The sequence below is a fragment of the Hippocampus guttulatus genome, chromosome 5 (assembly GCF_054856545.1).
Source record: "Hippocampus guttulatus isolate MCC_2025c chromosome 5, RoL_Hgut_1.0, whole genome shotgun sequence".
In the NCBI taxonomy this organism is placed as follows: Eukaryota; Metazoa; Chordata; class Actinopteri; order Syngnathiformes; family Syngnathidae; genus Hippocampus; species Hippocampus guttulatus.
The window spans coordinates 13,608,489-13,636,285 of record NC_141265.1 but is presented as its reverse complement, the minus strand read 5'-3'; the positions used below and the strand labels follow the sequence as shown (position 1 = coordinate 13,636,285).

The window sequence follows — 27,797 nt, the reverse complement described above, 5'->3', positions numbered from 1 at the left end:
GTACTACAGATTAACCGCGATACACTTTAAAATACCGAAACATCATGTACAAATACGCGAGTAGGCCGACACTAAATTTGAATTATGAATGAAAATTCCAGAACGAGGCTGTGGTATAGGACAAAATTGAACGTGTAATTATATGTTGTATAATTATGTAAAATATGTTTTCATTAAAATATAAATACGGACATTACATATCAAAATATAATCTAGAGTCCTCATCTGCCTTTACCTGCAAACAAAGGCTCCCTTTAACAACAAAAGAAACCCCAAAATAAAGCCTGCAGCCTTTAACCTGACATAAACTGGCCTTCAACTCATAGTTGTTGTTTTTCTTTAACTGCTGTGTCCATGTTACTAGTGGAAACCAAGACGCGGAGGGAACCTAAGTAGGAGAGGGCGCACTCAATTTGACGCACAGGCACGCGCACGCACACGCACACACACTTTGAGCGAGAGAGCGAAAAAAGCTGCCAAACACAGAAGCGAAGCAAGAGTTGGTTCCCGCCGCAGAGAGCGCCTGGGGTGGTACTATTTAGTAGCTCGGAGCTGTCCAGGAAAGAACAGACAACACACAGCAAGTGCAGAGTCAGGAAGGTGCCGGCCATTCGCCTCGACTAGGCTGAGAAGACGAGACCAAAAAAAAAATAAAAATAAAAAACGACGGGTGCATGGGTGAGTGGTTCAAAACTATGTCTATATGTTGATTTATCAATATATCTATTGATGTTCATAAATATCTATTTATTTTATAAAATACAAACGAAATGAGTTCGAATGAAATTAGATCAAAGTATGCATTTTGTATGGAAGTTTGCATGGCAGCAGATTTTAAAAAAAAACGACATTAAGTTTGTGAATCATGTGTCATAGGTCAGTAAAATTAATACATCAATTGAAACAAAGTTAAAACATGAACAGTTTTTTGCAAGTTGACCATTACACTGTACAATGCCATTTCCCACTACCTCAGTACATTTAGTGAAACAAATGTTGCAGCAATATGCGATGATATCGATCCACTCTTTTCTACAAACTATACCAATTTTCCTCCCAAATTATGGAGAGTAAATAACTGAACATTGTCTTCATCTTTAGAGCATTATGCCCCTTCCCAGATCCTGAAGAAGGCAATATTTGGTTTCAAGCAACAAATTATGATGATCTGTTACTAACTTTTTAGCTTCTCCTTATATACAAGACTGATCATTTTCTGTGTTCGGTGTGCAGGCTAAGAAGAGAAGAATGCAGCAGGATGTGGCAGGAAGGAGGAGAAACTATCCTTTCCAGGTAATAGCTTACACCCACCCAAACCATTCAAGTTTTGGTCTGCTGTTTTTGGCTTGAGCTGGCTGTGACAGTGTGGCAGTGTCCTACTGCAGGCTGATGTTGGATTGACAGCTGTCAGTTGCACTCCTCACTGCTGCTGCTACGACAAACACGCGGCCTTCCTCTTACACACACACACACCTTGTGCCTGCATGGTAAGCAATGCAATGCTAGCTGGAGTTGCTTCTGCCAGCGAATAACGCTCTGCGGTCTGAATATTTGTAGATCAAACCTAATGTAGGTTTGGGATGCTTTTACATATTACACAGTCATCTTTGTGTATTTTAGATTTAAGATTCACATATTGACCTATTTATAATTTTGGAATTCACCTATTTACAGCGTTTTGCTGAAAAAGGTCACCCATTTGCGTTTTTTGTGCTTTCTGAAACACCCTAAAATGCCACAAGGCGGCGCCAAAACCCCAAATTAAGCCTGGATTGTTGGTGATTTTAGAATCTTCATCACCAATCAACAATTGCTTTTTTTTTGTGGCATAGCTCATTCCCTATACCCTGCATGTAGTTGAATACTACGGAATTGTTGAATGCATATGTCTACATACAGGGTTGTGATGTTTTAAATCATATCTAAACCGGTGAATAATGAATGTCAGTCTCGTTGTTACGACTGTGGATGGTCGTTAGGCAGTGTCTTGTTAGCTGGTTTGGTGTTGCGTGCCAGCTTACCTGTGACTGCCCAACGACTGTTCACACCAACACACACGACTGCATTTACAGAGTGCCTGTTTCGTTATAAGTACCATGGCAACAAGCTTTTGACTGTGAATTGCGACAAACAGTATGCCTTGGGTTGGACCACCATTTTATGCTTCCAACTTTGTGGGGACAGTTTGGGCAAAGCCCTTAAATGTGTTATCTTTGCACAAAGCAAAGTTCACAAATGCATGCTCGGAGAATTTGGCAAAGACCTTGACTAGGTTGTCTTTTGTTTCCACTTTATATAATAGCCAGGTGTCCCAATACAGTTTTCTAAATAGCATCTGCTTACCTTTTCTGATTTTTGCTTTGGTCACTACTTTACTAACTTGGCTCCTACAGTTTTGGATAAGTTATTAACATTTGTAATTAGCTCATATTATAGCAGGACAACTCAACGACATCAACACGCCTTTATTTTGTCATGTGTGCTGGTATAAATGTGACTCATGGTGGACACGGTTGCGTGTGCTAATCCAATTTTATGGTCCTGACTTCCCTGCTTTGAGCCACAAAAAAATTCAAATTCTGTGTTTCGAACACTATACATAAACATTTGAAGGATTAAAAACACAAATATAAAATGGTGACATAAGTACCTTACCTGATAAGTGAAATGATCCCATTGAGTCCTTGATGCTGAAAGGAAACAAAAGGCACAAATCATCACTGGTGTATATTTGCAACATTACCACCAATACCTTCAAGAGGGGATCTTCCATTACATGAATTACACATATCAGTAATGCTGTACAGAATATATAAATCACAGATAATGTGTTGATGTAGAAATACATTTTAATTAAAAACAAAAAAAAAATTCGTTGAGATGTTTCAAAGAAGAGCTTGGGGCATCAGTAAATGTAACACTTTAGTGACTAAACATCCATCGGTGGTCTAAGAAAATTCATAATTGTAAATTTTTTTTGTCATTGAATCCAATGGCCGTACACACGTACACACACACATACATTGTTACTAGCCACACATTGCTCCTATTATGTAAAAATGAATGTTTGATCATCCCACTGTTTGGAGTCATGGTCCAACCACGCTCAATGTAGCCTAACAGTTCAGTCCTGCTGATCCTGGTCGTCATGGCACAGGACAGGATTAGGCTGCGTGTCCCATCAGTAACGCTGAATAAACACCGTCATAGCTCCGCACGCTTTTTTACGATGATCTCCCGCACCAGCGCCGCCACCTCTTGGCGTACGCTTTCCATGGGCTCGTCTGCTCGCCAGAAGCGCACCACTTTGCCCTCAGGATTCACTAGAAACTTCCAAAAGTTCCACTTGGGAATTTTCTGCACGGAATCTAGAGAAGAAAGATATGTTGTGCAAGATTAAAAGGAACGGTACAAACAACAATACAGGGGCTTCTTGGTTTACGATGGTCCAGACATGTTTTAAGTTACGAATGGCGTACAATGAACTACTTTGCTGTACGGCGAATAGATCGATGGAAACAACAAAATAATAAAAATATATGCAGGCAGAAGTAGATTTAGTTTTTTGATACAAATGTACATTAAAAAAACCTTCCCCCCCCTATTTCTAAGTACAGGTTTGACTTGTATAATGCAGTATCCATATACTCTCAGATATCTAAAAATAATCAGTCCATATAGAGCACAGGTGTCAAACCAAAGGCCAACGGGCCAGATACGGCCTGCCACTGCATTTTTGGTGGCCCCTGAAGGTAAATCATGTGCGTCGACTTCATGTTTCTTATTACCGGTAAACACAAAATTGCAAATTATCTTCTCTTTTAAAGCCAGAACATATTCAAGTGTTCTTTTTGGTGTTAGTGTTACTTATTCAGACGAGTTAACCATTCATGTAACAAATAGACAGTGACATGGTGCGTTCACGTGCTCGTACCTGTGAGGAATTTGAAGGCTGGTTCGGCCTCGGAGCCCATTATTCTGATCTTACCAAAGAATGGGAAGGTGACGCCGTAGGTGGACTTGGCGAACGCTTCAATGTAACTGCTGGTTCCGGGCTCGGTGTCACCGAACTGTCCGCAGGGAAAGGCCAGGACGTTGAAGTGAGACGTTCCCAGCTCTCTGTGGAGCTCCTGGAGCGACCCGTAAGCTGCCTCAGTCTGTTCGCTGTGGCTCGCCACGTTGACAACAAGGGAAGCCTGTGTGGAGCGCGAGACGTTACAGAGCATTCCCCAAAAAGAAACACTGAACGCGACTTGCTACAAACTTGAGTAAAAAGTTCAGACAGAGTGTAATTTTGCGTCGAGTTCTCTTAAGTCCAACTGATGATGTGCGCTTACTTTTCCTCGGTACTTCTCCAGAGAGACCGTCTTCCCTTTCGCGTCTTTCACCTCAAAAGAGTAAAAGTCCACTGGTTTTTGGGGCTTCAGCAGCTGTGTCTGGAGCAGGAACAAACAGCCCACGCCGACAGTCATGCTCAACAGGACGGTCAACCTCTTCACTTTGGGCGCGGAGGACTTGACGGGGTAGCCCCCTAAGGCCTCCATCTTAGAGGGGGCATAAAAGAAACCCGACGGGCGGGGGCGAGATGATTATGAAGGGACGCGGGCAGAGTCAAGCTAGCCGGAAATACTGAAACAATTGATTCAATCTGCGCGTCTCCTTCAAAATAAAATCCTTAGTTCACTTTTACCTTTGATATTGACAAAGTCAAATGTTTTACGTTTACCCCATGTTTCAAGTTGTTTTTTTTCTGGACTGAGGTTAATTACGCCTCCTTGTATCTGCTGGAAAAAAATACTTATTGTGCCTGTCACTCACCACTAGCAAAGAAAGATAAACAAACGTGCATGAGTCATCGATCAAATTTTGCCTGGTGCTTCTCCTGTTCAGAAATGCTCGAGCTTATCCGAGGTGACTTTGGGAGGAAAGGTTTGCCTTTCACCCTGGACAAAAAAAAAAGATGCATGATTTTTTTTTGTAAATAGCCAGACAGGATTGTGTTAACTTATCCAATTTGACGTAATTGGTCCCAAAATATGTATTTACTTCAAATAATATATCTTTATTTTTGCACTCGTTGCAGGGTGAACCCGAGGCACATGTGACGTCATACAAGCGCTTTCGAACGTGGCTCATCCGCAAGCGCAGTGGCGAGAGTCCCGCCGCGAGTACGCCCTTGGCCACTGGACAGCGCTGTCGACCCACTTTTAAGTTAGATGGAGTCTGTCAGAGGCTGGAGTTGGATTCTCACTCTTGGCATCAGGAAACACCCCAGAGAGCACAAGGTAGTCTCATAAATGTAGATTTGGTGTGTTCTGGTGAAATAAAATAAATAAATTAATGAATTTTAGGGGTCCTGAGCACCAATGGTTTTTAGGCATCCTTAAACATGTGATTCAAAAATGTCAAGTTTTATTTTGCCTACACCATTTTGTAATTTAAAATGGCATATGGGTATGGGAAATGTGATCGCCACATCCTTCAAAACACAACGCATGAATAAGTCCAATGGACCCAGGCCCAAAGTTGAACAAGAAGTCCACCATTTTAGTTTAAAGCAGCCATTTTCAGGCAAATTTCCTCATAGGAGTTGCTCTAATATTTGCATAGGATGACTGCTTCAACTAAATGATCCTCAGGAGGAAGCCGGTCGGTATCCTAGACAGATGGGTGACAGGAAAATACTGTTTTGGGGCAAATTCCACAGCTTATATCCGACAAACTCTGATTAGGGAAAAGGGACTTTGTGATGACAGTGAAGACCCATTCATTTCTGCTTGTAGCTTTAATTATTATAGCGAAATATTTTTTTCCTTTCTTATTTGTAAAGCCTGTCATTTAAGTACTCCACTGCATTTACAGAGCATTGGCTCAACATTTCAAACATACAAAGGATCAACCATGTGTTGCCCTGAGCAATTAGTGAGGCTTTTGTGTCATTGCACCAGATCACACCTTTGAGGTTCTTGCAAAATGTTTGTTATACATGGATCAGTTCAACATGCAAATATATGCATTCTACTGAACAGAAGGAAGCTTGTGCAAACCCAACCACCCAATTCCAGTTAAATTCACGCCCTTCATGTACAAAGCGTAATCTTTATTGAATTATTTATTTCAATCAGAGTCCAGGCTGATTGTGTGTGACACCAACGCAACACCGAAGACACAATGCATCATCATCGCAAACCCCAGAAGATGTTCAGGCATGTTCAATGCGCCAAAACAGGTGTGTTCATAGAACATGAGAAAAAACAACAACACCTGTGATGACCTGATCAGAAAAGTAGTTTATTTTTAAATGATTTTTGCAGGAATGGATTTGGACTGCACATGAAAGTGGAGATGCACAATCAACTGGTACAGGCTGACTGTACTTTTACTTGGCATGAGACGACCGGATTTGAGTACTGTATTATTTGTATTACATAGCATACTTTGTGCCAGGGATGGGCAACTTAAGTACCGGAGGAGCAACAATTTTTCATCAGTATTAATTGGGGGACACATAGGACCATGCACTCTCTAACCAGATATAGAACAAAAATGTCACTTTAAATATGGACAAAATACATGCATGTGCGCAAAATACTTGCTCTTAATATATTTCATTTTTCATAATACATGTCTCCTTTATAAAAGATCCACTATTCTTACCCAACAACAAAGGGTTGAAGCAAACAACAAAATAATTAAATAGTAACTTTGTCATCTGCTGGTGAATGGTGATACAGTATTACAATTTAAAACTATACTGCACAACCTTTGAGGAAAATCCCCCAAATGTAAAAAAAAAAAAAAAATAGGGCCCCACTCAAAAGTGTGGGGGCCACCAGTTGCTCATCTCTGCTCCATGCAATAAAGATCTGTTAGGGTGGTTCTGTTTGTGACCAACAGGTGGCACTGTAGGGTTCTTCCTGCAGTGACACATCTGTTCATTTTGTCATTAGTTAGTGCTTCTGTGAAAAGGACTCCATGCCTGACCTGTAGAGATCTGGTCATTGTGTTTTGTCACTGTGTTTGTCTTTGTGTCTGCCTTAGTTTCTATTTTTGGTTAAGTGCATTTTGTTCTGTCTACCCTGCTCCACCCTGCGTCCCTGCTTTTTGGGGTCTTACGTTACCACCTCGCAAAACCCTTAACAGAATGACCTGACCTCGACAGGTCGGGCAGGGAGTCCTTTTAACAGAAACACTAACGAATGACACAATGACCAACAGGTGTGCCACTGCAGGAAGAGCCCTACAGTGCCACCTGTTGGTCACAAACAGAACCACCCTAACAAGATCTTTTTCCGATGCACATTCAGAAAAAGTCCAAAGTGATCCCAAGCCATTTTCGGTCCTGAATGTATCTTCAGCGAGTCCGCGAGGAGAGTCAGCACTCAAGTTGGCTGCACCATCGCTGGTAAACGACTACTGTAAGACTATTTATCTACTTTGTAGTTATTCTCTATTCATCCCTCATACATATTATTACTTAGGCTACCTATGCGCTTCCCTACATGCCCCCCGGGACTGACTGACCAACCGACGACTTATCTACCTAGTTACCCACCTACATACCAAGACACCTACTGACCAACTGATCGCCTTGCCTACCGACTGACCACATCCCACCTACCAAGGTACCAACTGACTGACCTACTTACCGACCGACATTTCAGTGACCTTCCCATCTCCTCCCTCGCAGACACGCATCTTCTAGACTGCAGCTGTACCGGCATCCTCGCATTAGCTCTGGACTCTTCTGTTTACATTTGGAATTCAGAAACTCGCTCTCTGCTCGGACGACTGGACCCATGTCCCGAACAGGGTCGAGAGCGCCGCCAGACTGTCTCGTGCATACGCTGGAGTGTGGACGGCAGTGTTCTCAGTATCGGAACTGGGCGAGGAGAGGTGCAGGTATGCACATAACAGGACATGCTGGGGGCTGAAGACATGAGAGACCAAGTTGAATCAGCACTGCAATGTTTTTGTGTTGACTTCTCAGTTGTGGGACATTGAACAGAGGAAGAATGTGAGGTCACTGTTTTCACACCTATCCGTGGTTCGAGGTCTTTCCTGGAAACAGCAACTTCTCAGCAGGTAGCATTATCGGAAGCCCACCAGAGGTTTACCATCAAGGCTTTTCGATATAATTTGAACTTCACCACAGAGCTGCATCCAATTCTTGTTGATAGAATTAGCCGATCCGTCTATATGTGGGGGTGGCATGGTTGAGGGGTGGAATGCTCGACTCCCAACCCAGAGGTTATGGGGTTTGATCCCTGGGCCCTTGTGACCATCTCAAAGGGTCCTTGAGCTGAAGGCCCAGTTGCTCACAATGCTGCGGCATCAGTAGGTGAATGTGAAGTCAGTGTAAAGTGCTTTGAGTGGTGGAAAGGTGCAATACAAGACCATATAAATTTGTTACAAATTCATTTTGGTGACAAGGAGCTGTTATTTATATAACTGGATTGACCGGTACACGTACATACAAATACTTATGTCCAAATATGGACCCAAACAGACTTTTTTCCCCCCCTACATTTAAATAGTTGATAATATTTCCCAAATTGTACAGTGGTAGCAGGTTATTTACCGTAGCTTGTTTTTGCCTCCCTATGCCCCCCTACCCTGACCGACTCTTTGGCAGTGGCTCCACTCTGGGACACATACATCACAATGACTTGCGGGCTCCAGCTCCCGTAGGGCGCACGGCCGTCCAACAAGAGGGCCTGTGCAGCCTTCAGTGGTCCCCCGGAGGTGAGTGGCTGGCCAGCGGCTCCGCGGAAGGCCTTCTCCATATTTGGGACCATGACGTCACAGGGTCACGTCGGCCGCTCACCACAATGAAGCAGCCTAGCGCTGTCAAGGTGTCAATCAATAAAGTGACCTTTTTTTTTTCCTCAAGTGGGGTTCGCTCCAACAGATTTTTCAGATCTTAAGATCTTTTGAAGCATTGACAAGGTTGTATGTGTTCAGGCGATGGGATGGTGTCCTTGGAAGAGAAATGTGATGGCAACGGGTGGAGGGTGGGAAGACCGAAAGCTTCGAATTTGGGACACCGAGTTGGCCCGTTGTGTCGGTTCTACTGACACCAACTCACAGGTGCATTGACACTCTGAGCATCACTCAAGCGCTGACACTATGACGTTACGCACCGTTGACTCTTGGAACAACTCCGATTGCAGATCTGCTCACTTAACTGGGTGGAGGCCACCAGAATCCTGGTGACCGGGCATGGGCGCCCCCATAACAGCGCCATTTGTTGGGATTGGAATTTCCCCTCACTCAGGCCTCTTTTGCACCTTTCAGGTAAAAGAACAATTCATTCAGCAGTCTATTTTCCCTGGAGTTCGATTGAACCACTTTTTCCACCAAATAATAATCAAAAAATATATATGATACAAAGGCGGTGTATGAATCCGTGGTCACTTGAATAGAGATGTGAATATGCCATTTAAAATAAACACCAAATGAGAATTATGAGAATATTTGTGACGTAGTGTATGTAGGAGTGGCACGTGCGTCGTGAGAAAAGCACGTTAGTTTCGAGCGAGACACCCGGAATCATTTGTGCGTGTCATGGAAAATGTTGCTGGCTTATGAAATTGTTAAGCAGTCAGTCAATAAAGCCCAGCTAGGAAGCATATCAATTATCTTTGTCTTTGTTACTTTACTGCTGGCCTCTCGCACCATCACAGCAGCATACGGAGAAACCATAGGTTAGCTTAGTGCTATATAGCTGGTACATCACAATACAGATTCAAGCAAGAAAAACACCATGAATTCTATCCTTGGCCAGAGTACGACGAGGCATTGTGGAAGATGAATCAAGCTATTTTCAACTATAAAGGACAACATTTTCCATAGGTTAATGCTGTGCTCTGTTCCCTCTGGTTCAGTAAATGAATTATGTATTAAATAAGTGAGTAAGTTAAGCTTTACAAAGCGCTTTGGGCACGGTATTGTGTAGATAAAGTGCTATAGAATTTTGCAATCATTTTGAATGCCACAAGAGGGTGCGGGCATACTGCTAGTGGCTAACGGTGAGTCATTATTTAAAAAATCTATTCCAAATGATCTTATCACTACATCTCGTTCACCACATTATCAAGGTTCTGTAAATGCTTGTTATGAGGTCACATTTTTCAACGTTTGGAATCCAGACCTCTACCGTGTAGCAATCCGACAAGGTATTTCAATTATGACATATTTAAAATGCTTGCCAGTCGGAGCTCTCAAAGTTTCCCTTGAATGTCGCCGTGAGTTTATATATATTTTTTGCTTTTTTTTTTTTTCCAGGTCATTCAGGTCGTATTCTGCACGTGTCCTTAAACAAGGTCGGGAGCCAGCTCTTCACTGCAGGCGCCGATCAGTGTCTTCACATGTGGAACATGCCATTTCCCACATCTCAGCGTTGTTAAGAATGTACGCTTAAAACATGCGGTCAACACATCACCATTGCTGCAATGCGACAAATGCACAGTTCTCGTTCACACTTGCAGTCCACTGACAACACCAACTTTGTAACAAAAAACTCACAGACTTCTAGTCCCTGAAAACCACCTTTTATTTTAACTGTTTGTAGTAAATAAATAAATGGATGGGTGAAAATCTTAAATGGCTTATCAAGTTTACTGTATATAGCGTTCTGGTTTGGTTCCCATAAAACAAACTTTCTTGATATTCATTTTGCAATATGTTAGTGTCGTGTTACCCGATTAACGGCTTACCACTGAATGGGAGTTTAAAGGTTTCCTCTTATTTGAATTTACCGACCTCAAGAGGAAGCTGTGTCTCACTTGTGGGTGAGAAAGCCACAAGATAAACTCTGTCATGAAGACTTCCTTTGAAAAATAGGACAGCATTAATTAAAACACACACACACATACACAAAAGAAAGACTACCGGTACTTGTCATTTGTTATTTTTGTAAAGTAGAATTTCTTCTTGATTACATCACTGATGAAGTTCGTCATTGTGTGCAGCACACAGGTCACAATTTTAATTGGAGCCCGTTTCACCCTGTGAAAACACAACACAAGTTCCACGATGGAGATTACAGAAAGTACGAAAAAATAAGTGCTAAAAAAATCTCATTTGCACTCCCCTCCAAATTCTGCTGTCATTTATCAAAGAAACACAAAAGAAGATAGCCTGTGGGATAAACTGTGATGATCCGTGCATCAAATTGAAGATGCCGACTGCAACTCTTAATGCCATTTATATTAGATTGGAAGGTTACATAATCCAAGCCAGTGCAGTCATCATTATTTTCTTTTATTGATGATATCAATAATTCAGTTTTGCAATGAGGAGACATTGATACTTTCGGCCTTTTTGTGTAAAATATTGAATTATAGCTGAAGTGCATACCATATAATGCAACACGTGTCTTGGTAAACTAAACAAAGTTATTAATAAAATAAAATATTTTATTTTGGACATTTGAAAACCAAAGGGAAAAAATGTGACTAAATGCTGTACATCTTTGCAAGCTCAGTCACTGTGTCAGATTTTGGTTTGCATCAGTTTCGGTTTCCTATTGAATCAGTGAAGCGCATTGAGGTTCAAGACTGGGGTAAGAGGTAAAAAGCCTATATATATATATATTGTATATATTATATATATTGTATTAGCCTATATTTCTATTTGGACTTTCATAATAAACATATGTTTCGATCCAGGTCAAAACGTAATTTTTGAACACCATTATTTGTTTCCAAATCTTTTAGTTATATTTCAATCCCACACTGTTCAACAACGTGATAGCAAGAAAACAAAATCATATTTAATGTGAGATCAAGTTAATTGCTGTTGTTGTTGTTGTTGTTGTTTTTTTAATGACCTTGCTTTAAAATTGTGAATATACAAATAAATAAATCAACAAATAAACACACACACACACACACACACACACACACACACACAAAGAAAAACAAATAAATAAATAGCGCTGACTTTTGTTCATGGGAGCCAAACACAGTTACCTCAACTCAAGTGAGTAGGTCTCCACATCCTCAACTGGCTGAGGCTTGCTCTAGTCCACTGTGTCAAACTTACGGCCTCATAAAGCAAACTTAAGGTGCTTTAGGAAATGTTTTGTAAAAGATATGTTCATTAAATGTCAACATTTTCCTATTGGTCTTGTGCTTCTTTAGACCAAAACAAAGGAAAGACATGTTATTTTGGTTATTCATAGCAGAGTATGGTATCATTTTAATGGTCCGGCCCACTTGACATCTACCGAGGCCGTATGCGGACCACAATGTGAAATGAGTTTGACACCCCTGCTCTAGTCGGTTATGCACAGTACAGTATGTCGCTGGGCTTCTTCTACACATTGCGATCGATAGAAGGATATTATACAGACTCTTGAACATCAGTGTGTTCGGGGCAAGTGTGATAAAACACATTCTGTATATTGGCGCGATAAAGTCTCACAAGCAATGTCTCTTGTGTGTGTGGGCTCCTGGCGACTGCCAGAACAGCAATTTATGTGTATGTTGCCCCTGGAGGCACTGAACGTGCAATGCCTCTATTGCCTTTTCACCATATATTTGAAAAGGAACTATGCAAATAAGGCTGTTTTGGAATTAAAAAAATAAAATCAATGTCATACATGGATCAGAGAACTAAAAGGGAAAATACTGTAACATAATCATTAAATTCTTTTCTTTCTTTCTTTCTTTTTTAATTCTTCATATGCTGCCTTCCCTGACCCCACGTCCCTGTAGTGAATCATTGATGTGTCTTATGGGATCAAGATATATTTTTCTTCCACGCAAGAATTGTCACAAACCGAGATGAGGCATGTGGCTTTTTTTTTTTTTTTGCTGACGCATGTCTTTGCATCCCCCAAGAGAGTATAAAAGCTGTGAACCAAGGTGGTCTTAGAAGAAGGCAAAATGTTGTTGAGTGGCTTTCTTTCTACAGCGGCTCTCCTCATGGTTGCGCCAAGTGAGTAGAACCCTTTGTGATTGATTGGTGATTACTGATGTTTTGATTTTTTTATTTTTTTTTTGTTACGGTGTTTGATTTTTACAGGTGATGCAACTGAGATTATTGGCGGAAAAGAAGTCAAGCCCCACTCGTTGCCTTACATGGCGCTGCTCGTGAAAAATACTCCACACTGTGGGGGTGTTCTCATCAATCCACGATGGGTTCTCACTGCTGCCCACTGTAATGAGTAAGTCATGCGCTGATGTTTTCATGTGAAAAGAAAAAAAATGCCCAATTATTGTCAATGTCAAAAATATCGTTCAGTATTTATTGTTATTATAAAATATATTATTTTATTATTTTTATTGTATATGTAATATATGGTTTCCAAAGTATTTTATTAATTATAACTTTTTATTATTATTATTTGTTGTTATTATGACATTTAAAAATCACGATCAATGACAAGTCTTAATGATGCTCGCGGGTGTGCTGGAGCCTTTCCCAGCCGTCTTCGGGCAGTCGGCGGGGTACACCCTGAACTGGTTGCCAGCCAATCACAGAGCACACCTCAATAAACAAACAATCACAATCACACCTGAGTACAATTTAGAGTGCGCCATTTAGCTAGCATGCATGTTTTTGGAATTTGAGAGTAAACCCGAGTACCGGAAGAAAACTCACCCAGGCACGAGGAGATAATGCAAACTCCACACTGGATGGCCGGAGCCCGGAATCAAACCCATGACTTCTACGCTGTGAGGCAGATGTGCTAACTAGTCGTCCACCATTCCACCCATGTGTTCATATGTAATCCTATTTCTGTCAGAAAAAAATAAAATTAAATTAAAAACATGCAAAGAGAACTTCGTGTACACTACAACTTTGCCTTAGAAGTACACTCGTGATCTTAAAAAAAAAGCTACCACATAATAAAAGAACGGCATTGACAGGCTAACAAATAACACTGATAGTGGCGTCATTATAAACCTTTGAGTAACGGATTGAACACAAATGGTGGAGCAGCACATGAAGACAGACAACATCACATTACACACAGGTATATTTTCTTATCCTATGTAAAAATGAGCCAATTTCACCAAAATTATTATTCACTTACTTCAAATAATATATCTTGACAAGCAGAACAAATAAATGATTTTCCACTAGATGGCAGAAGGTAAAACCTGTGGCTCGACTGCGATTCATGCAGCAGAATAATAAGAATGTGTTCATCTAAATGGAACTAGAATTCACACTGAAACATACGTTTGTGAGTAAATTGAGACAAGATCATTTTGTCAGTATATACTGCATACTTTGTGACATTTTAGTTTGATGTCTTCAATAATCTGTTTGGACAAACACTGATTTATTCATGTGACTTGACATCCACGTTCCCACCATTTGGTTCCTTTCCATACAGTACAAAGAGCGTGTGGCTTGGTGTACATGCCATTGACAAAAATGAAACGGCCTCCCGCCAGATAAGAAACGTCCGAATCAAAGTTCCTCATCCCCTCTACGAACGCAAGAGCAAGGTCAATGACCTTATGTTGCTCAAGGTGAGGTACATCCCCACAGAAGTCTCTCTTTGACCATCACAAGCGCTAAATGCTTTTTCTTTCTTGAAACTAGGCATGCAGTTGATCATTTTTTCATGGTTAAACATTTAGTCGGTCACTGCTGAGCGAAGAAAGAAACAAAACAGAAATAATATTGATTTCTATGTGTTATTTTGTGAAATCCCAAAACATTCAGCGAGTCACATTGACCCGTGAACGTAACAGACAAATGAGGTGGCACTCAGATGAAAAATCTTGGGTGAGAACCTCAAGCTGGCCTTTCACTGAGTCTCGCCTGTCTGATTGTGATGAACAAAAATTTAAATGGTGAAAAAAAAGTCACCTGAACAAATTTTCAACTCACAAAATTCCAGCTGGAGAAACCTGTGAAGCAAACCAAGACAGTGAAGTGTTTGGAGCTGCCCGGGAAGGCCAAAGACCCAAAGGCCGGCGGCCGCTGTTTGGTGGCCGGGTGGGGCAGGACGAGTAACGAGAACAAGAAAATGTCCAACGTCCTCATGTCGGTTGAAGTGACCGTCATCGACAGAAAGAAATGCAATTCTACCAAGTATTATAACCATAAGCCGGTCATCACTGCGGGCATGATATGTGCCGGTTCGAATGGTAAAAAGGTGACGGACACCTGCAACGTAAGTGCCATATTTGTACTTGTGTCCTTAAATCATTAAGACGTCCAAATCTCACCGTGTTCTGTCTCCAGGGAGACTCAGGAGGTCCACTGGTGTGCAAAGGAACACTTGTGGGGATTACTTCGTTCGGACCCAAGTATTGTGGCCTGATGAAGCCCCCCGGAGTCTATTCATTCCTCTCAATGGAGCAACTTGAATGGATCAGAAAAACCATGGCTGAAAATGAAATGTAATTGTCTTGTCTCTTCAGTTTACTTTTCGGACCATTTCAATAAAGTTGAAATGAAAATTGTTTGCTTGTACATTGATATTTTTCCAGATTGAAGTGGACAAAAGTGGGAATGCGCATATGAATTTTGGTGGCAATTGTTCGTAGTTTTCAGACTTTTAGCTACGCTAAAGTTTGGATGGACGATGTACCCAGCAAAAAACTGCATGGATGAGCATGGTGTTGTGTTCTCATGCTGGTCACAAGCAGCAATAGTAAAACAAAACAGGCAAGATTGGAACAGGCGTATCTTCAGTCACTGAACTACCTGCTCAATAAACTGAGCTTGTCTGCTTTTGCTAGTGGCCTTGCTCGTGACAGCAGCAACGCTAGCATGCTGCTGTTGCCTTGCTAGTAGCTGGTCACACATAAAGACCAGCACAACAAAAAAAAAAAACATGCAGGTCTAAGAGGGTAGGTAGGCAGGCAATTAGCTCTGGCAGCTAGCTGGCTAACATCACAGTCACAGTCAAGGCAGCAATTAGCGTTGATACAGCTGACACAGTCAAGGTTAGTCGGACGAAATTCTCTTCTTACCGGACAAAGATAGATCTCCGTGTCGCAGATGCCCGCCACTCAGGCAGCTGTGGTGCTCCACCGTTGTGGGGCGAACATTAATTCTGTCTGGCCAGACATTTGTTGGGGTGCGAATGATCAATGCGGTGGCGGGTGTACGCCCAGGAGCAAAACCTTTTAAATTGAAATTCAATACATACTGACCTACAAACAGTTCAGTTTACAAAAAGCTTCTCGGAACGCATTGTGTTCAGGCACTACTAAAAAAAACCAAATCCAGCATGATTGTTACTGAATGTAAACTACTCCTCTGTTCATTCTCTCCTAAATGAGCTATGGAGAAGCTAATCCTTGCCATATTTTCAGAGATTGATGTGGGCATAAATCGTGATGTCCACATAAATTTTGGTGTGGATTGAAAATGATTAGCGATGTACGTACAAAGATTTTGAATGGGCACTTTTTTTTTTTCCTCAGCTGACTCCCAATAAGACACGGGAAGCCGGAGTGGGGTGGCGGGGCCATATTCCTGAGTGAAAAATAGTTGTTTTGAGAGCAGTGGTAGTTCTAGTTAAGCCTTCCTTCTTTTTTTTCTCAGTTGAGTGTCAACAAAGCTCAAGTTCATGTGAATTGCCACAGCCTGATGTTCTCAAGATCTGTGAAGCCTGCACCCACCGCACAGGAAAAATAGGGCTGGTCGTGTACTGAGATGACGGCACAGTGGCCTGAAGGTGGGTGTGCACCGAGACCACCAATCACAAGAAATATGTTTCAAAATGACAAGAACAAGAACTTTTGTTCAAAAACAGATGATACACTCTGGTTGAAATCAGTTTTGGGCACCACCCAAAAAAATTCTGCTTCATACAAAGGCGGTTAGCTTTCATTACCATAGCAATGGCAAGTTGTTGTTGCAAAGTTAGCAATTTAACCAACAATTCAACCAACACATCAAGGCGCCTTCAGTGCGATTTTGTGTTCTTCTGTAAAAATTCTGAATCCTGATGATCAACAAGGTGCTTGTTTTTCAAACTAAATAACAATACCAGAAAGGTTGAAGAAAGCAAATCCGAGCAACGCATTCGATCTTTCTTTCTAAAATCACCTCTTAATGTAAACTACAACTGACATTTGTCTTAAAAAAAAATCAAAAAGCAAATAAAATAAAATTTACAAAAAAAAGCTATTGTGCATCTCGGTTATTAAACATATGACGAAAGAGGTCAACTTCAAAGCTGCCTAGAAACTGACTGACAGCCTACATAACAACAATGTCTGATATAATGACAGAAAAAATCTTGTGCCGCTTCCATTAAAAAGGTGAATGACTGAGAGATAAAAGTGAAACCACACCCTGGAAATTCCAGGTGTCCTCTATTTGAACTCACAATGAAAGGTCTTGGACTGACCAGCCAGAGCTGCTGTGTTTACCTGGTCGCCATGGCGACACAAACAATAGCTCAAAGGCCCACTCTCACCGCACCCATACGAACCTATTTTATCAAGTGGATGAAAGTAACTTCAACAACCGCCTATGCCGCGGGGATCACGCGCTCGTGCGTACACACGCGCGCACGCACGCACACACACAGTAAAACATTGGTCTCCACATACATTTGCAGATTTATATACGGTAAATATAAAGGGTTTGGTTTCCATCCCTCCAATAAAAGGCAATTCGATACATGGGGTGCAAATACACGTGTGTGTGTGTCTGTGTGACAAAAGGCATTCCAACAAACACAAAAGTCAGACCCAAGTAAAACTGAGAGACTTTATTGTTGTTTAAATGTCATCTTTTTTTTTTTTTGCTCCCAGAGGCGAGATGACGACAGTTTCTCTGACCTATCACAAAAGCAGTGCAATAAATAGAAACAATGCTGTCTGTCGAGTGAATGCTCAACATTCCCGCCTACAGACATTTGTGTAATAATAATAATAATAATTCAACATACGCACACTCATACAGATAAATAACGACACTAAATAAATTAAATGCTAAGAAATTATGGACCGTTTACATTGCATCTAATGAAGCATTAATTGAGTCTTCAGCTTCGGGTCGTCTGTGAGGAAAGTGATGGTGGCTGCGGGGAGACAAAAGATTGGACAATATTATTTCATTTACGCGCATTGCATTTGATGTGAATCATTAACCAAGTACAGTTTTGTTACAAGGCCTTACAATAATCATAAATATACTTTGTTTTATTTCCGTGCCTTGTTTTTGATGAACTAGTTCAATGTTACTCATCACCTTGGCACTCGAAAAGCTTTTTTTCATTTTTTTTTTCACTTTATTGTTTGGCTCATGAGAGACCAACACCACCCTTGACAAGAAAAATCATGTACCACCAGCACAAATGCGGGCTTGTTTTGGGGTTGGTTATCAGATGGAATTCGGAGGAATAACGCAAGCAGACGCGTAGACATTTGTCATTTCCACTGGGGAAAAAATAAAACTGCTGTGAGTGAGTTTCAAACATGATTCACAATTTACCTTTTCCCAACACTCTTTCTCTCTCTCACACCACAACATCACTGATGGGTTTCTGCAGCTTCTGCTGCTCCGACCAGCTGCCCAGGTAGGACGCCAGGAAGTTTTTATGCGACCTGTAACTACAGAAGCACACAGTAAGCAAACAGATCAAAAGTGAGGCCTGACATTTATTTACTGTCATACAAACAAATCACATCTTGACACACCATTTTTGACACAGCTTTTTTTCTGAGATAACAAATAACAGATTTACAGACATTTAAATAAGCAAAGGAAAGAAATAGATTTAAAAAAACGTACACTGAAGTTGATTTAAAAAAATGCTTAAAAACTTAAATCAAAAGGTACGGGGGGGAGTGGGGAGCATAGTTTATACCCAGGATTTAAAACCATTTGTACTTATTCAAATCATCTATTAAACTGTCAATTCATCAATGAATTGGATTAAAAAAAAAAACTTTGAATGTCCATTCTCATATTCAAATACAGCCCATCGTTTCAAATTGACAGCGCAGAAAATGCGGAAAATTCAGATTCAGTTTCTAGTTTGGTTCGTAACATGTCAAAATAATTGGAAAAAATGTTGAAGAATGTTTGCAAATGTTTTCTTCTAAAAATGTTAAAAAGATAAGTCAGCTTTGATGGATGACTCCTAAAATTTGAGAATATTGGCTGTTGAAAGGCTAAATTGTTGAATATTTGGACAATTTTTTAATTGAATGAGGCCTTAAAAAATGTATTGTTTTTAAATAAATTATTGATTCATTTGACAATTGATTCATTTTCAATTCATCGGCTATTTTAGTCTGGTCTTGTTAACAGGAATCCCGAAAAACGACTGAAATCTTTCTTTTTTTTTTAAATTAGGAAATCCATTTCCTAATTTGGAATATCAACATTTTCATCAATCTATAACTGTCCAAATCTTCAATATTCAGTCAAATGCAGAATATGGATAGGGCCTATCGATTCAATTTGTACAATAAATTGATGTTACAAATCCGGATTGCTCCACTTTCGTTTTACGATCATCTTCACCTACTTTTGTGACGTGGCGCCCTTCTCGTGATGTTTTCATCGTTCGTATCATACATTCTAATACATTTAACGCCAATTGAGTCATAACATCCAACGTGACGGACTTTGGCCCAGCTTTGAAGATATTTGGTTACATATTGATGAGAGGATTGCAGGTGAGCTGTTACGGTCCTTCCTTGCGCCGCCGCCCGCATGGCATGGGTGCGCTAGGGTGTGTTGTGTGCTTTCTGATGTGTCGGCATATTTAGATGTCAACTCACAGGATGTGCTCCCTCATTTGGCTTGGTTGTTTGGGTGTTTTTAATCTGATGTAATCGACAGAGAATCAGTGCATGATTTTTCTGCTAGTCACCCGACGTCGCTTCGCTCTTTATTGGGCACTAAGTGAAATGTCTGAATTTCATCACAGACTAGAGAATACACTTCATCATTTGGCATTTTTTGCTCTTGTGAACTAAATATGGTTCAATCTCCTCAAAATGTTCTGTAAAATGTAATGATAGAGGTGCAGCGATATAAATTAAGTACATATTATTCAGGGGGGGAAAAAAAAATCACACAATTGTGTGTGTCAGTGCCTTTAGTAAGGCAACCAAAAAAATCTGAAAGTGATATTGTTCTAATAAGATAAATACAGCACAAATTTTTGGCTGTTACAATTGTTTTTTTTTCAACTAAAAATACATTTTCAGTTTCGCTCCTACAAAACAAAAAACGCACCATTGGAGCAGCTGTAATGAAAATTGGATATTGACGAAGTGAAGATAGTTACTACCCCCTATTAGGGATGCACTATAGTTCGTATCGGTTCCAATACTGCATGAAGCCTCAGTCTCCCCCCCAAAAAAAGAAGGGAAAAAAAAGCTTCGATACTACGACACAGATACCACTTTACCAGCCTGACTTCTAGGTAGGGAGAGAAGGCGCCATGTGGAGATACTTTAGTGTAAATCATGGATGACACCACTTTGTAAGTAATTATGCTCTGCAAAATCGACGATGAGCCCGCTGACTACTCTGTTTGAAAAAAAGTGGATCCGGATAATCCTTATGCGCTATAATCATCAGCACTCTCATTCAAAAGAAAAAAAAATCACATTTTCTTTTGGGACATTCTGGATTGGTTCACTTTCTTTATTTATTGTAAATAGATTTTGGAGAAATTAAAAGAGAATTTCATGTCGACAATTACTGCACAACTTGGCAACACACCTCCTGACGAAGACCGGAAAGCAATTTTAAAATCTGTGCATTGGTTCCCCGTGTATTTTATGATTGATTTTTAAATGCCTTAATGGTGTAGGACCTTCATAACTTTCAGAACTCACGTGAAGCACTTGAAGTTTCTTTTTTTTTGTATGAAAAGTGCTGTACTCACTGTGCGCAGGCCATGAGGATGACGGCAGTGCAGCTGATTAAGGACAAAATGATGGCAGTGATGACCAAGGCCATCTGGACCCACTCGATGTCGACGGTGCGCTCGGACTGGGGCCCGGTGTTCCCCAACACTTGGATCCCGCAGCGCTCGCCGTGGTAGCCCTTCATACAGCTGCAAAATGGTCGAAATTATTCAGGACAGGCGGCCCCCAAAAAAATGTCAAGGGATGGGTTTAGGCCACAAAGGGCTTCCGGCGTAAAAACTGTGCCCAACATATCGTGCGAGTAACTTGCTGTGGCGACCCCCTGACAGGAGAGAGTTAGCTTATTCTTGCTCTTCTCACCACGGACATTCCCCTTTCTATAAAAAAGAACTTGTCTGTGGACTCACATGCAGACGGGCTCTTGCAGGCCCTCCATGCGCTGGCAATAGCCGTGGATGCAGTAGTCCAGGTGAGTGGAGGTGCAGGGGTCCTCGGTGGGCTCCAAGGCGGAGGTGTGGCCTTGAGTGGAGAAAGGATGCTCGGGGTTGAACGCCGTGGTACCCTTGCTCTTCTGCTTGTTCTTCTTCTTGCCTTTGCCTTTCTTCTTCTTCCTGTCATCTCTCAGGAACTCACCTGGAAGACGTTAGGTAGGAAGCTATGGATGAACTCTGTGCATTTCCTGCATTGAACTCTGTACAAAAAATGTCTTCTTGCTTTAAAACGATGCACTTTTTTCACGGGAATATAAAAAAACGTACTGGCGAGTTCCTCAAAGTCCACGTCGTCCTCAACATCGCCTTGGAGAACCCGGAGGCCCTCCCCTGAGGCCAAGCCCACAGTCACACTGCCTAGCTCACCAGACGACGATACCTCAGATCCCTGAGCGGCCAGAACACTGAAAAGTACTGAAAACACCAGAAAGGACACGTAAGCCCGGGCACACCTATATACAAACATATACATGTACATACACAGATATACACATAGATACATATACATGTACATAAATATAAATACACAAAAACACACATTTGTATATCTACACTGTACTGTATATTAGATATGTAGATATAGATAGGTAGATACATTTGAGGATGGTTCAGTCTGCTTTCCCATAACAGATGATCCAGTAGTGCCTGTCTAGAGCTTGAACAGATTAATTGTTGAGAAGCACACAATTTCTTGTCACTTATTTATAGTTATTTCTCATGTGATAGGAGAAAACACATGGTCTGCATGAGCCAATTCGCCGTTCAATAGCGGCGCTGACACACGTGCAAAAATTCCTTCCTCCTGCCAGACAAGTCGTCGCTTGCATCGACCTTTCTCATTTCTACCCTTCCGCTCGCTTTCCTCGTCCGTTGCGTCAACACGACCACGGAGTTGACTTACCGAGGCAGAGGAGGCAGGCGAGGATGAAGGTGTTCATATCCCAAGAGAAAGAGTGTGTGTGTCGGAAGGTCTGCTAGTCCGACAAGTGTGGGTGAAGGAGGCTGCGCTGTGCTCACTTAACCTGTGCTGGGATTGTGTGCAGCCTTTATAGACGCACGCCTGCCTTTGTGGCCCAAGAAGAAATAGGGCTGTCCGTGTGTGTGTGTGTGTGTGTGTGTGTGTGTGTGTGTGTGTGTGTGTGTGTGTGTGTGTGTGTGTGTGTGTGTGTGTGTGTGTCTGTCTAATGATTAACAAGCCTGGGGCAACAGACACACTTTGCATCCCTAAACCACACAAAAAGGACACTATAGAGCAACAATGAATGTGAAACAGTGTATATTCCATTCATATATTCCGTCTGGGTTCTCCTGGTCATTAAAAAAAAAAAATCTCACTAGCCACATTTTGTCCTTCCCTCCTTAATTGTTATGACTTCCTCTTTCCTTATATGGTCACGTAAAAAAATGTAGGTGCGCATTCGTCTGTGAATCACACATGGTCATCCGGGAGTTGGCACTTGAGGTTTTTTTAAAGTATTAATTTTCTTAGTTTTCAAATTTTGAATTGATGAATAATTTATTAGTAAGCCCTGAATTATGATGGTAACCGTTCAACTTAACTACTATACTGGCTTGTTCATCAAGAATGAGGCAGAGGTTTTATTCCTAAAAACGTTTTCATTTTATTGAAGGGGTAGTCTAGTCAAACATTTTCTGTACAATAATATGTTCTATCCGGCCCGATAGTCGAAACACGGTATTCTGATTAATATTTATGGAAAATGATTTAGGCAAAGTAGTAAAACCCACCCGTCTTTATCCATTTCCGGTGGCGGCCATTTTGCGGCTTGCTGTCGACTGAAAATGACATCAAAGTTGCTCAGGTAACGACCAATCACGGCTCACCTGTTTTCTGAGTTCGGTCACATGACTCTCACCAGCTGAGCCGTGATTTGTCGTTGGTTGTCAACTGTAATATTATGCTCAAATTGAACATTATGCTCAAATTGAACATTAAGATCATGTAAAATGAATCCCGAAATGTGTTTCGAAACACATTATACATGTTTGAAGGCAATTGCTTGAAACATATCAGAACCATGCAGTACTCAATTGTGGAGATACAGCATTAGACTGTTTTAACTAGTTTTCCTCATTTTATTCATCGTGGCTATAGTGGTGCTTTGTGACGCACTTCAGATGGACCCCCCCCCCCACAAAATAATCATTTATTTCATAACAGATATATATTGACATTTTTAACTGTGTGTGTGTGTGTGTGTGTGTGTGTGTGTGTGTGTGTGTGTGTGTGTGTGTGTGTGTGTGTGTGTGTGTGTGTGTGTGTGTGCATTTGTATCGATGAACCGATGCCCCGTGTTACTATTCCTGTACATTTTCGGCAGGGCAGCGAGGGTGTGAGTGTTGTTGTTGTTGTGTTTGCCCATCCTCGCTGTCTCCTTGGAATCCCTGTGTGGAATGCAGGGAGTTCTCGGCATGTTTTGTTCTCTCACCCCAACATGGGTTACGTGTCATGGCGTTGGAAGAGCCCCTTAATATTAACGTGGGTGGAAAGTCTGACAAAAAGCCTGGAGGGAACCACCTCATCGCAGCCGCCCTCACACACACACACACACGCACGCACATACTGCATCTTTAGACAAAATATAAAAATAGCTTCATCCGTCAGGACAAAGTGTACCAATGAAACTGCAGCTTCTGTGTAATTAGAAATTAGTCCAGACACACTCATTACATGCACTTAAGTGTTCTTTCAGTGTCTGTGTACAGAAATATTCCACAACACTGCAATATTACCATAGAATATTAATCTTGTAATGATGTTGATGGTGTAGTGGTACACTCGCCGGACTTGTGTGTGGGCAGCGTGGGACCGGGTCCCACTTAGTGACGATGTGGGCGTGAATGGTCGTTTGTCTTTATATGTGCCCTGTGACTGACTGGCGACCAGTTCAGGGTGGAGTCTGCCTTTTGCCCGAAGTCAGCTTGAATAGGTTCCAGCCACTCCCTGTGAACCCTCTTCAGGATAAGCAGTGTTGAAAATGGATGGATGAATTATTGTTGTCAGATTACGATTTTGCATCCCGACAAAATACCTCATTGTGTCTTGTAAATATTACATTTTATTTGCTGACAAAAGATGACATTCTATCTACATGATGACATTTTTCTCAAAAATAAGCAACTTTTTTTTCTAAGGCATTTACAACTGTACGTGCTAGTAATGTGTCAATGACTTTAGGTTTAGTTTTGGGTCCTTGGGGGGAAAAAAATGCTCCCCACATCCAAAATACTTGGAATTCTCTGTGAATGTCAACACTTTGGTCATAGGTTCCATCCATTCATGCATGTTCTGATCCACTTTATCCTCACAAGGGTCGGGGCATGCTGGAGCCTATCCCAGCTGTCTTTGGGCAGTTGGGACACCCTGAACCGGTTGCCAGCCAATCATAGGGCACACAGAGACGAACAACCATCCGTGCTCACACTCACACCAAGGGACAAATTTTGAGTGTCCAATCAGCCTGCCATGCATGTTTTTGGAATGTGGGAGGAAACCGGAGTACACGGAGAAACGTGCAAACTCCACACGGGAAGGCCGGAGTTGAAATCGAACCCGGTACCTCTGCACTGTGAGGTCGACTAACCACTGGACCACCGGGCCACCCTTGTCACATGTTCAAACTTTTAAAACCCTCCACTGCACTGGTGTATAAAGGCACAAACATTGACCCAATACTTCTGGTCCAAACTGCAAGCTGTCAACCTGTCAGGACAGTAGCTTCATCCAAAACGTGCATCTGCTGCACGTGTACAGTTTTTTTTTTTTTTTTTAAATTGTGTCAGAGCACATGCAAAGATGAGGATTAGTGCAAAGCTTCCACTGACTGACCCACTGACTCGGAACAATGCCATCATAACCACAACGTCCACGGACCTCCGATGCCGCAAATGTCTCGTTAATGTTTACGTGTGATTATCGGTGCGATTAGCATAGAGAGTACACTGACAGGGCCTATTCGGTCATTAGAAACAGCTCACTGAGTCTGTTTTAGGAACTAATAAGGTGCTGTGGAGTATAAACGGTGCTTATATATTAACCCGACACACGAGCGTCACGAGGCATCGTATTTTATTTTTTTTTGCATTATACAACGGTGCAATTCCTTTCGCAGCCACGTTCGTAACAAAACATTTGACTTGCAAATGATCTTTCCTAGTTGGAGTGAAGATGATGATTGTAAATGAAAATCCAACAAAGCGCAGAAAATAAAAATGTCAGCGTATTTAAAAACGATCACTAATATTTTATGTTTAGGAAACCAATTCAAATTGATTGCAATTATAGCAGAAATGTCTTTTGTTTTCATATTTGTCATTTGATGTCATATATAAGCTTTCGAGGTTGATTTTTAACATTTTTTTGCTATAGTTATACAGATGAAGGAAGGACAAACAGCTGTTTAGGAATTGTAGTTTACTTTATTACACAATACCTGTGAGTTGAATTCAACAAATGCACCATATATTTTCAAAAAAACCGAAATCTAATAAGACAAATGGGTAAACATTTTCGAAAAAAAATGTTTAAATCTCATACAAACAACTCCAGTCGAACAAAAATCTAATTGAAATTAAAAACGATTGAAAACCCTGATTGAAAAGAATGCAAAAGTGAGATCACCAACTGGTTAATTTAATTTATTATTTTTTTATACATCTGCTCCCTTATGTGATCAGGCTGTTTGAAGCTTCAGAGTCACTATCATGCAGAAACATCCACACCCTAAGCAAGTGTGACACTCACTGCTACACAACTGCTTTAAACTGGCATGTATTCTTTATCCTCAGCAAAAAAAAAGAGATAAATATCATTGCAGCTAACTAGACCATTTTCTTTGTGCACATCCATATCAATGTATTCTAAGGTGCACACTCCAGAATGAGCCTCACAATGAATTCATGAAATTATGATGCACAAATTGTATAATTCCTAACAATCGCTTTAATTATCTTATTCCCTTTTGATATTCTTATAAAATACACCAAATTGCATTTTTTTTTCAAAATTAAAACAAGCTGCAAAGATTGCTGTTGGTGTTTTAAGTGGGGGCAGGAATGGATTAGTGGCCTAGCCATTCATTTCAATGATTAAAGATGATTTGCAATTTTTGTGTTCTGGGTTACATAAGTGCTTACTGTTTCGATCTGGTTACGTTTGGTTTTGATTCCTCATGTGCCCTTTTTTCGCCACCTGTTCTCGTTATCAGTGTTCCTTGTGTGTAACCAATTAGCTCCCTCAACCCTTTGTGTGTTGTCCAGGTGTTTCTCGTTGTCTCGTCACTTGGCTTGTATTTACTTCCCTGAGTTTCTGCCAGTCTTAGTTGGGTCAATGTGAGCTGTGAGTATGTGAGCATACATGTGCTCCTGTCATGTTTTGTTTCCTGCTGTAATTTGGTTTGATACTTGTGATTTCCAGGCATTTTTGAGTACTTCGACTTCGTGTTTTTTCCATTGTACTCCTGTGTGTAGTGATGGGTCCATGAGGCCTCATGAGACGTGTCGACACAATGACACACTGTGTTGATACTGTACTGATACTGTGTCGCTGACCACTGCCACCTGCTGGACCTTCAAAATCCCTGCAGCCAACCCACTTGACAGACTGAACAAACTGATTTGATGATGACGTGTATACAATGCACTACCTCACTCTACCCACAATAGCCACAAGCACCATTGTTTATGTTGTTGTTTATGCTGTTTATATTGTTTATATTGTCTATACTGTTCAGATTACATGTCTTTTTTATACAGGGTAGCTGCTATCCTTTCTTAGCTGTGTGTGTTTAATGCACAGCATGTTTGCATGCATGTATGCACTGAGGATTGAGAGGAAGACATTTCATCTATGCTGCATGTCATACATAAAGCATATTTGACAATAAAGATGACATTGACCCTTGACAATATCATTCACATCCATGCATTCATATTGTATCATTCAATGTGTTCCAATAATGTGAAAATCATGTGAATGAGGATGCTTGTGGGCTTTGTCTTCACAAATTTTGATTTAGAAAAATAAGATGCTCCAGAGTTTTAAATTTCAGTCTGTTGCGTTTAATGCATGCTATTTCCCCTGTTGTGGAGAACACACACACACAATGGAATAAGACATGTCAAAAATCCGAGAGGCACTTGGAGAGACAAGGAGATTTTAATAAATACCTTATTCTCCAAAAGGAGATCAAAATGGCTCTACACGGCGGACAATTTGTATTTGTCCGGAAGCTGCTCCATAATATGCACATACTGTAGCAACGTCACTCGAGTGAAGCGCGTCTCAGCAGTCGATAGTCTGCTGCTCTCTGCTGTGAGCGCGTGAGCGCGAGCACGTACTCGCGGCGCCGACCCAACCCACGCCACATATTAAGCTTTGAACTACGACAACAGCTAAACCAGCCTAGCCAATGTAATGATGGTCAGCAGACAAGGTTTACGTTTTATGTGACTTAATAGC

At 41.2% G+C, this 27,797-nt stretch overlaps 4 protein-coding genes and 1 long non-coding RNA gene across 6 annotated transcripts; 2 read left to right on the top strand and 3 right to left on the bottom strand.

Annotated features, from left to right (window-relative positions):
• Window positions 1-409: 409 nt before the first annotated feature.
• On the top strand, window positions 410-12,853 carry LOC147205150 (cell division cycle protein 20 homolog B-like). 2 transcript variants are annotated; one of them, XM_086110740.1, is made up of 13 exons: window positions 410-678; window positions 1,234-1,293; window positions 5,084-5,285; window positions 6,126-6,229; window positions 6,315-6,360; window positions 7,308-7,418; window positions 7,691-7,902; window positions 7,991-8,085; window positions 8,636-8,855; window positions 8,965-9,090; window positions 9,174-9,297; window positions 10,288-10,413; window positions 12,723-12,853. In XM_086110740.1, exons 2-12 carry the CDS (start codon window positions 1,249-1,251, stop codon window positions 10,407-10,409), a joined length of 1,407 nt encoding a protein of 468 aa, XP_085966866.1. In that variant the 5' UTR covers window positions 410-678; window positions 1,234-1,248; the 3' UTR covers window positions 10,410-10,413; window positions 12,723-12,853. The 2 variants fall into 2 exon arrangements, with proteins under 2 accessions (XP_085966866.1, XP_085966865.1); XM_086110739.1 differs by lacking the exon at window positions 12,723-12,853 and having other exon boundaries at window positions 412-678; window positions 10,288-11,539.
• Window positions 2,715-4,586, bottom strand: gpx8 (glutathione peroxidase 8 (putative)). The gene is made up of 3 exons (XM_086110744.1): window positions 4,338-4,586; window positions 3,935-4,196; window positions 2,715-3,368 (listed from the first exon to the last, which is right to left on the bottom strand). The coding sequence occupies exons 1-3, from the start codon at window positions 4,542-4,544 to the stop codon at window positions 3,205-3,207; spliced, it is 633 nt and encodes a 210-aa protein (XP_085966870.1). The 5' UTR covers window positions 4,545-4,586; the 3' UTR covers window positions 2,715-3,204.
• On the bottom strand, window positions 10,642-16,002 carry LOC147205148 (uncharacterized). The gene is made up of 3 exons (XR_015100889.1): window positions 15,948-16,002; window positions 13,612-13,749; window positions 10,642-11,010 (listed from the first exon to the last, which is right to left on the bottom strand). It is a non-coding gene; the product is annotated as an uncharacterized LOC147205148 (long non-coding RNA).
• LOC147205149 (granzyme A-like) lies at window positions 12,810-15,434 on the top strand. The gene is made up of 5 exons (XM_086110742.1): window positions 12,810-12,945; window positions 13,033-13,174; window positions 14,354-14,492; window positions 14,867-15,142; window positions 15,214-15,434. Exons 1-5 carry the CDS (start codon window positions 12,894-12,896, stop codon window positions 15,373-15,375), a joined length of 771 nt encoding a protein of 256 aa, XP_085966868.1. The 5' UTR covers window positions 12,810-12,893; the 3' UTR covers window positions 15,376-15,434.
• Window positions 16,003-17,686: 1,684 nt separating the features above from the next.
• On the bottom strand, window positions 17,687-22,380 carry areg (amphiregulin). Its single transcript, XM_086110371.1, has 6 exons — window positions 22,218-22,380; window positions 21,584-21,730; window positions 21,233-21,458; window positions 20,843-21,013; window positions 18,427-18,545; window positions 17,687-18,013 (listed from the first exon to the last, which is right to left on the bottom strand). Exons 1-5 carry the CDS (start codon window positions 22,252-22,254, stop codon window positions 18,452-18,454), a joined length of 675 nt encoding a protein of 224 aa, XP_085966497.1. The 5' UTR covers window positions 22,255-22,380; the 3' UTR covers window positions 17,687-18,013; window positions 18,427-18,451.
• Between the last annotated feature and the right edge of the window lie 5,417 nt (window positions 22,381-27,797).

Coding starts and splice junctions, on each gene's coding strand:
- LOC147205149 (XM_086110742.1), top strand. CDS start 12,894: ATGTTGTTGAGTGGCTTTCTTTCTACAGCGGCTCTCCTCATGGTTGCG. Junction 12,946..13,032: donor TCTCCTCATGGTTGCGCCAA/GTGAGTAGAACC, acceptor TGATTTTTACAG/GTGATGCAACTGAGATTATT. Junction 13,175..14,353: donor ACTGCTGCCCACTGTAATGA/GTAAGTCATGCG, acceptor CTTTCCATACAG/TACAAAGAGCGTGTGGCTTG.
- LOC147205150 (XM_086110740.1), top strand. CDS start 1,249: ATGCAGCAGGATGTGGCAGGAAGGAGGAGAAACTATCCTTTCCAG. Junction 7,903..7,990: donor CTGGGCGAGGAGAGGTGCAG/GTATGCACATAA, acceptor TTGACTTCTCAG/TTGTGGGACATTGAACAGAG. Junction 9,298..10,287: donor GCCTCTTTTGCACCTTTCAG/GTAAAAGAACAA, acceptor TTTTTTTTCCAG/GTCATTCAGGTCGTATTCTG.
- gpx8 (XM_086110744.1), bottom strand. CDS start 4,544: ATGGAGGCCTTAGGGGGCTACCCCGTCAAGTCCTCCGCGCCCAAAGTG. Junction 4,197..4,337: donor TGGAGAAGTACCGAGGAAAA/GTAAGCGCACAT, acceptor CGCTCCACACAG/GCTTCCCTTGTTGTCAACGT. Junction 3,369..3,934: donor AGCCTTCAAATTCCTCACAG/GTACGAGCACGT, acceptor TTTCTTCTCTAG/ATTCCGTGCAGAAAATTCCC.
- areg (XM_086110371.1), bottom strand. CDS start 22,254: ATGAACACCTTCATCCTCGCCTGCCTCCTCTGCCTCG. Junction 21,731..22,217: donor CGCCTGCCTCCTCTGCCTCG/GTAAGTCAACTC, acceptor TGGTGTTTTCAG/TACTTTTCAGTGTTCTGGCC. Junction 18,546..20,842: donor ATCCTCATGGCCTGCGCACA/GTGAGTACAGCA, acceptor GTGCTTCTGTAG/TTACAGGTCGCATAAAAACT.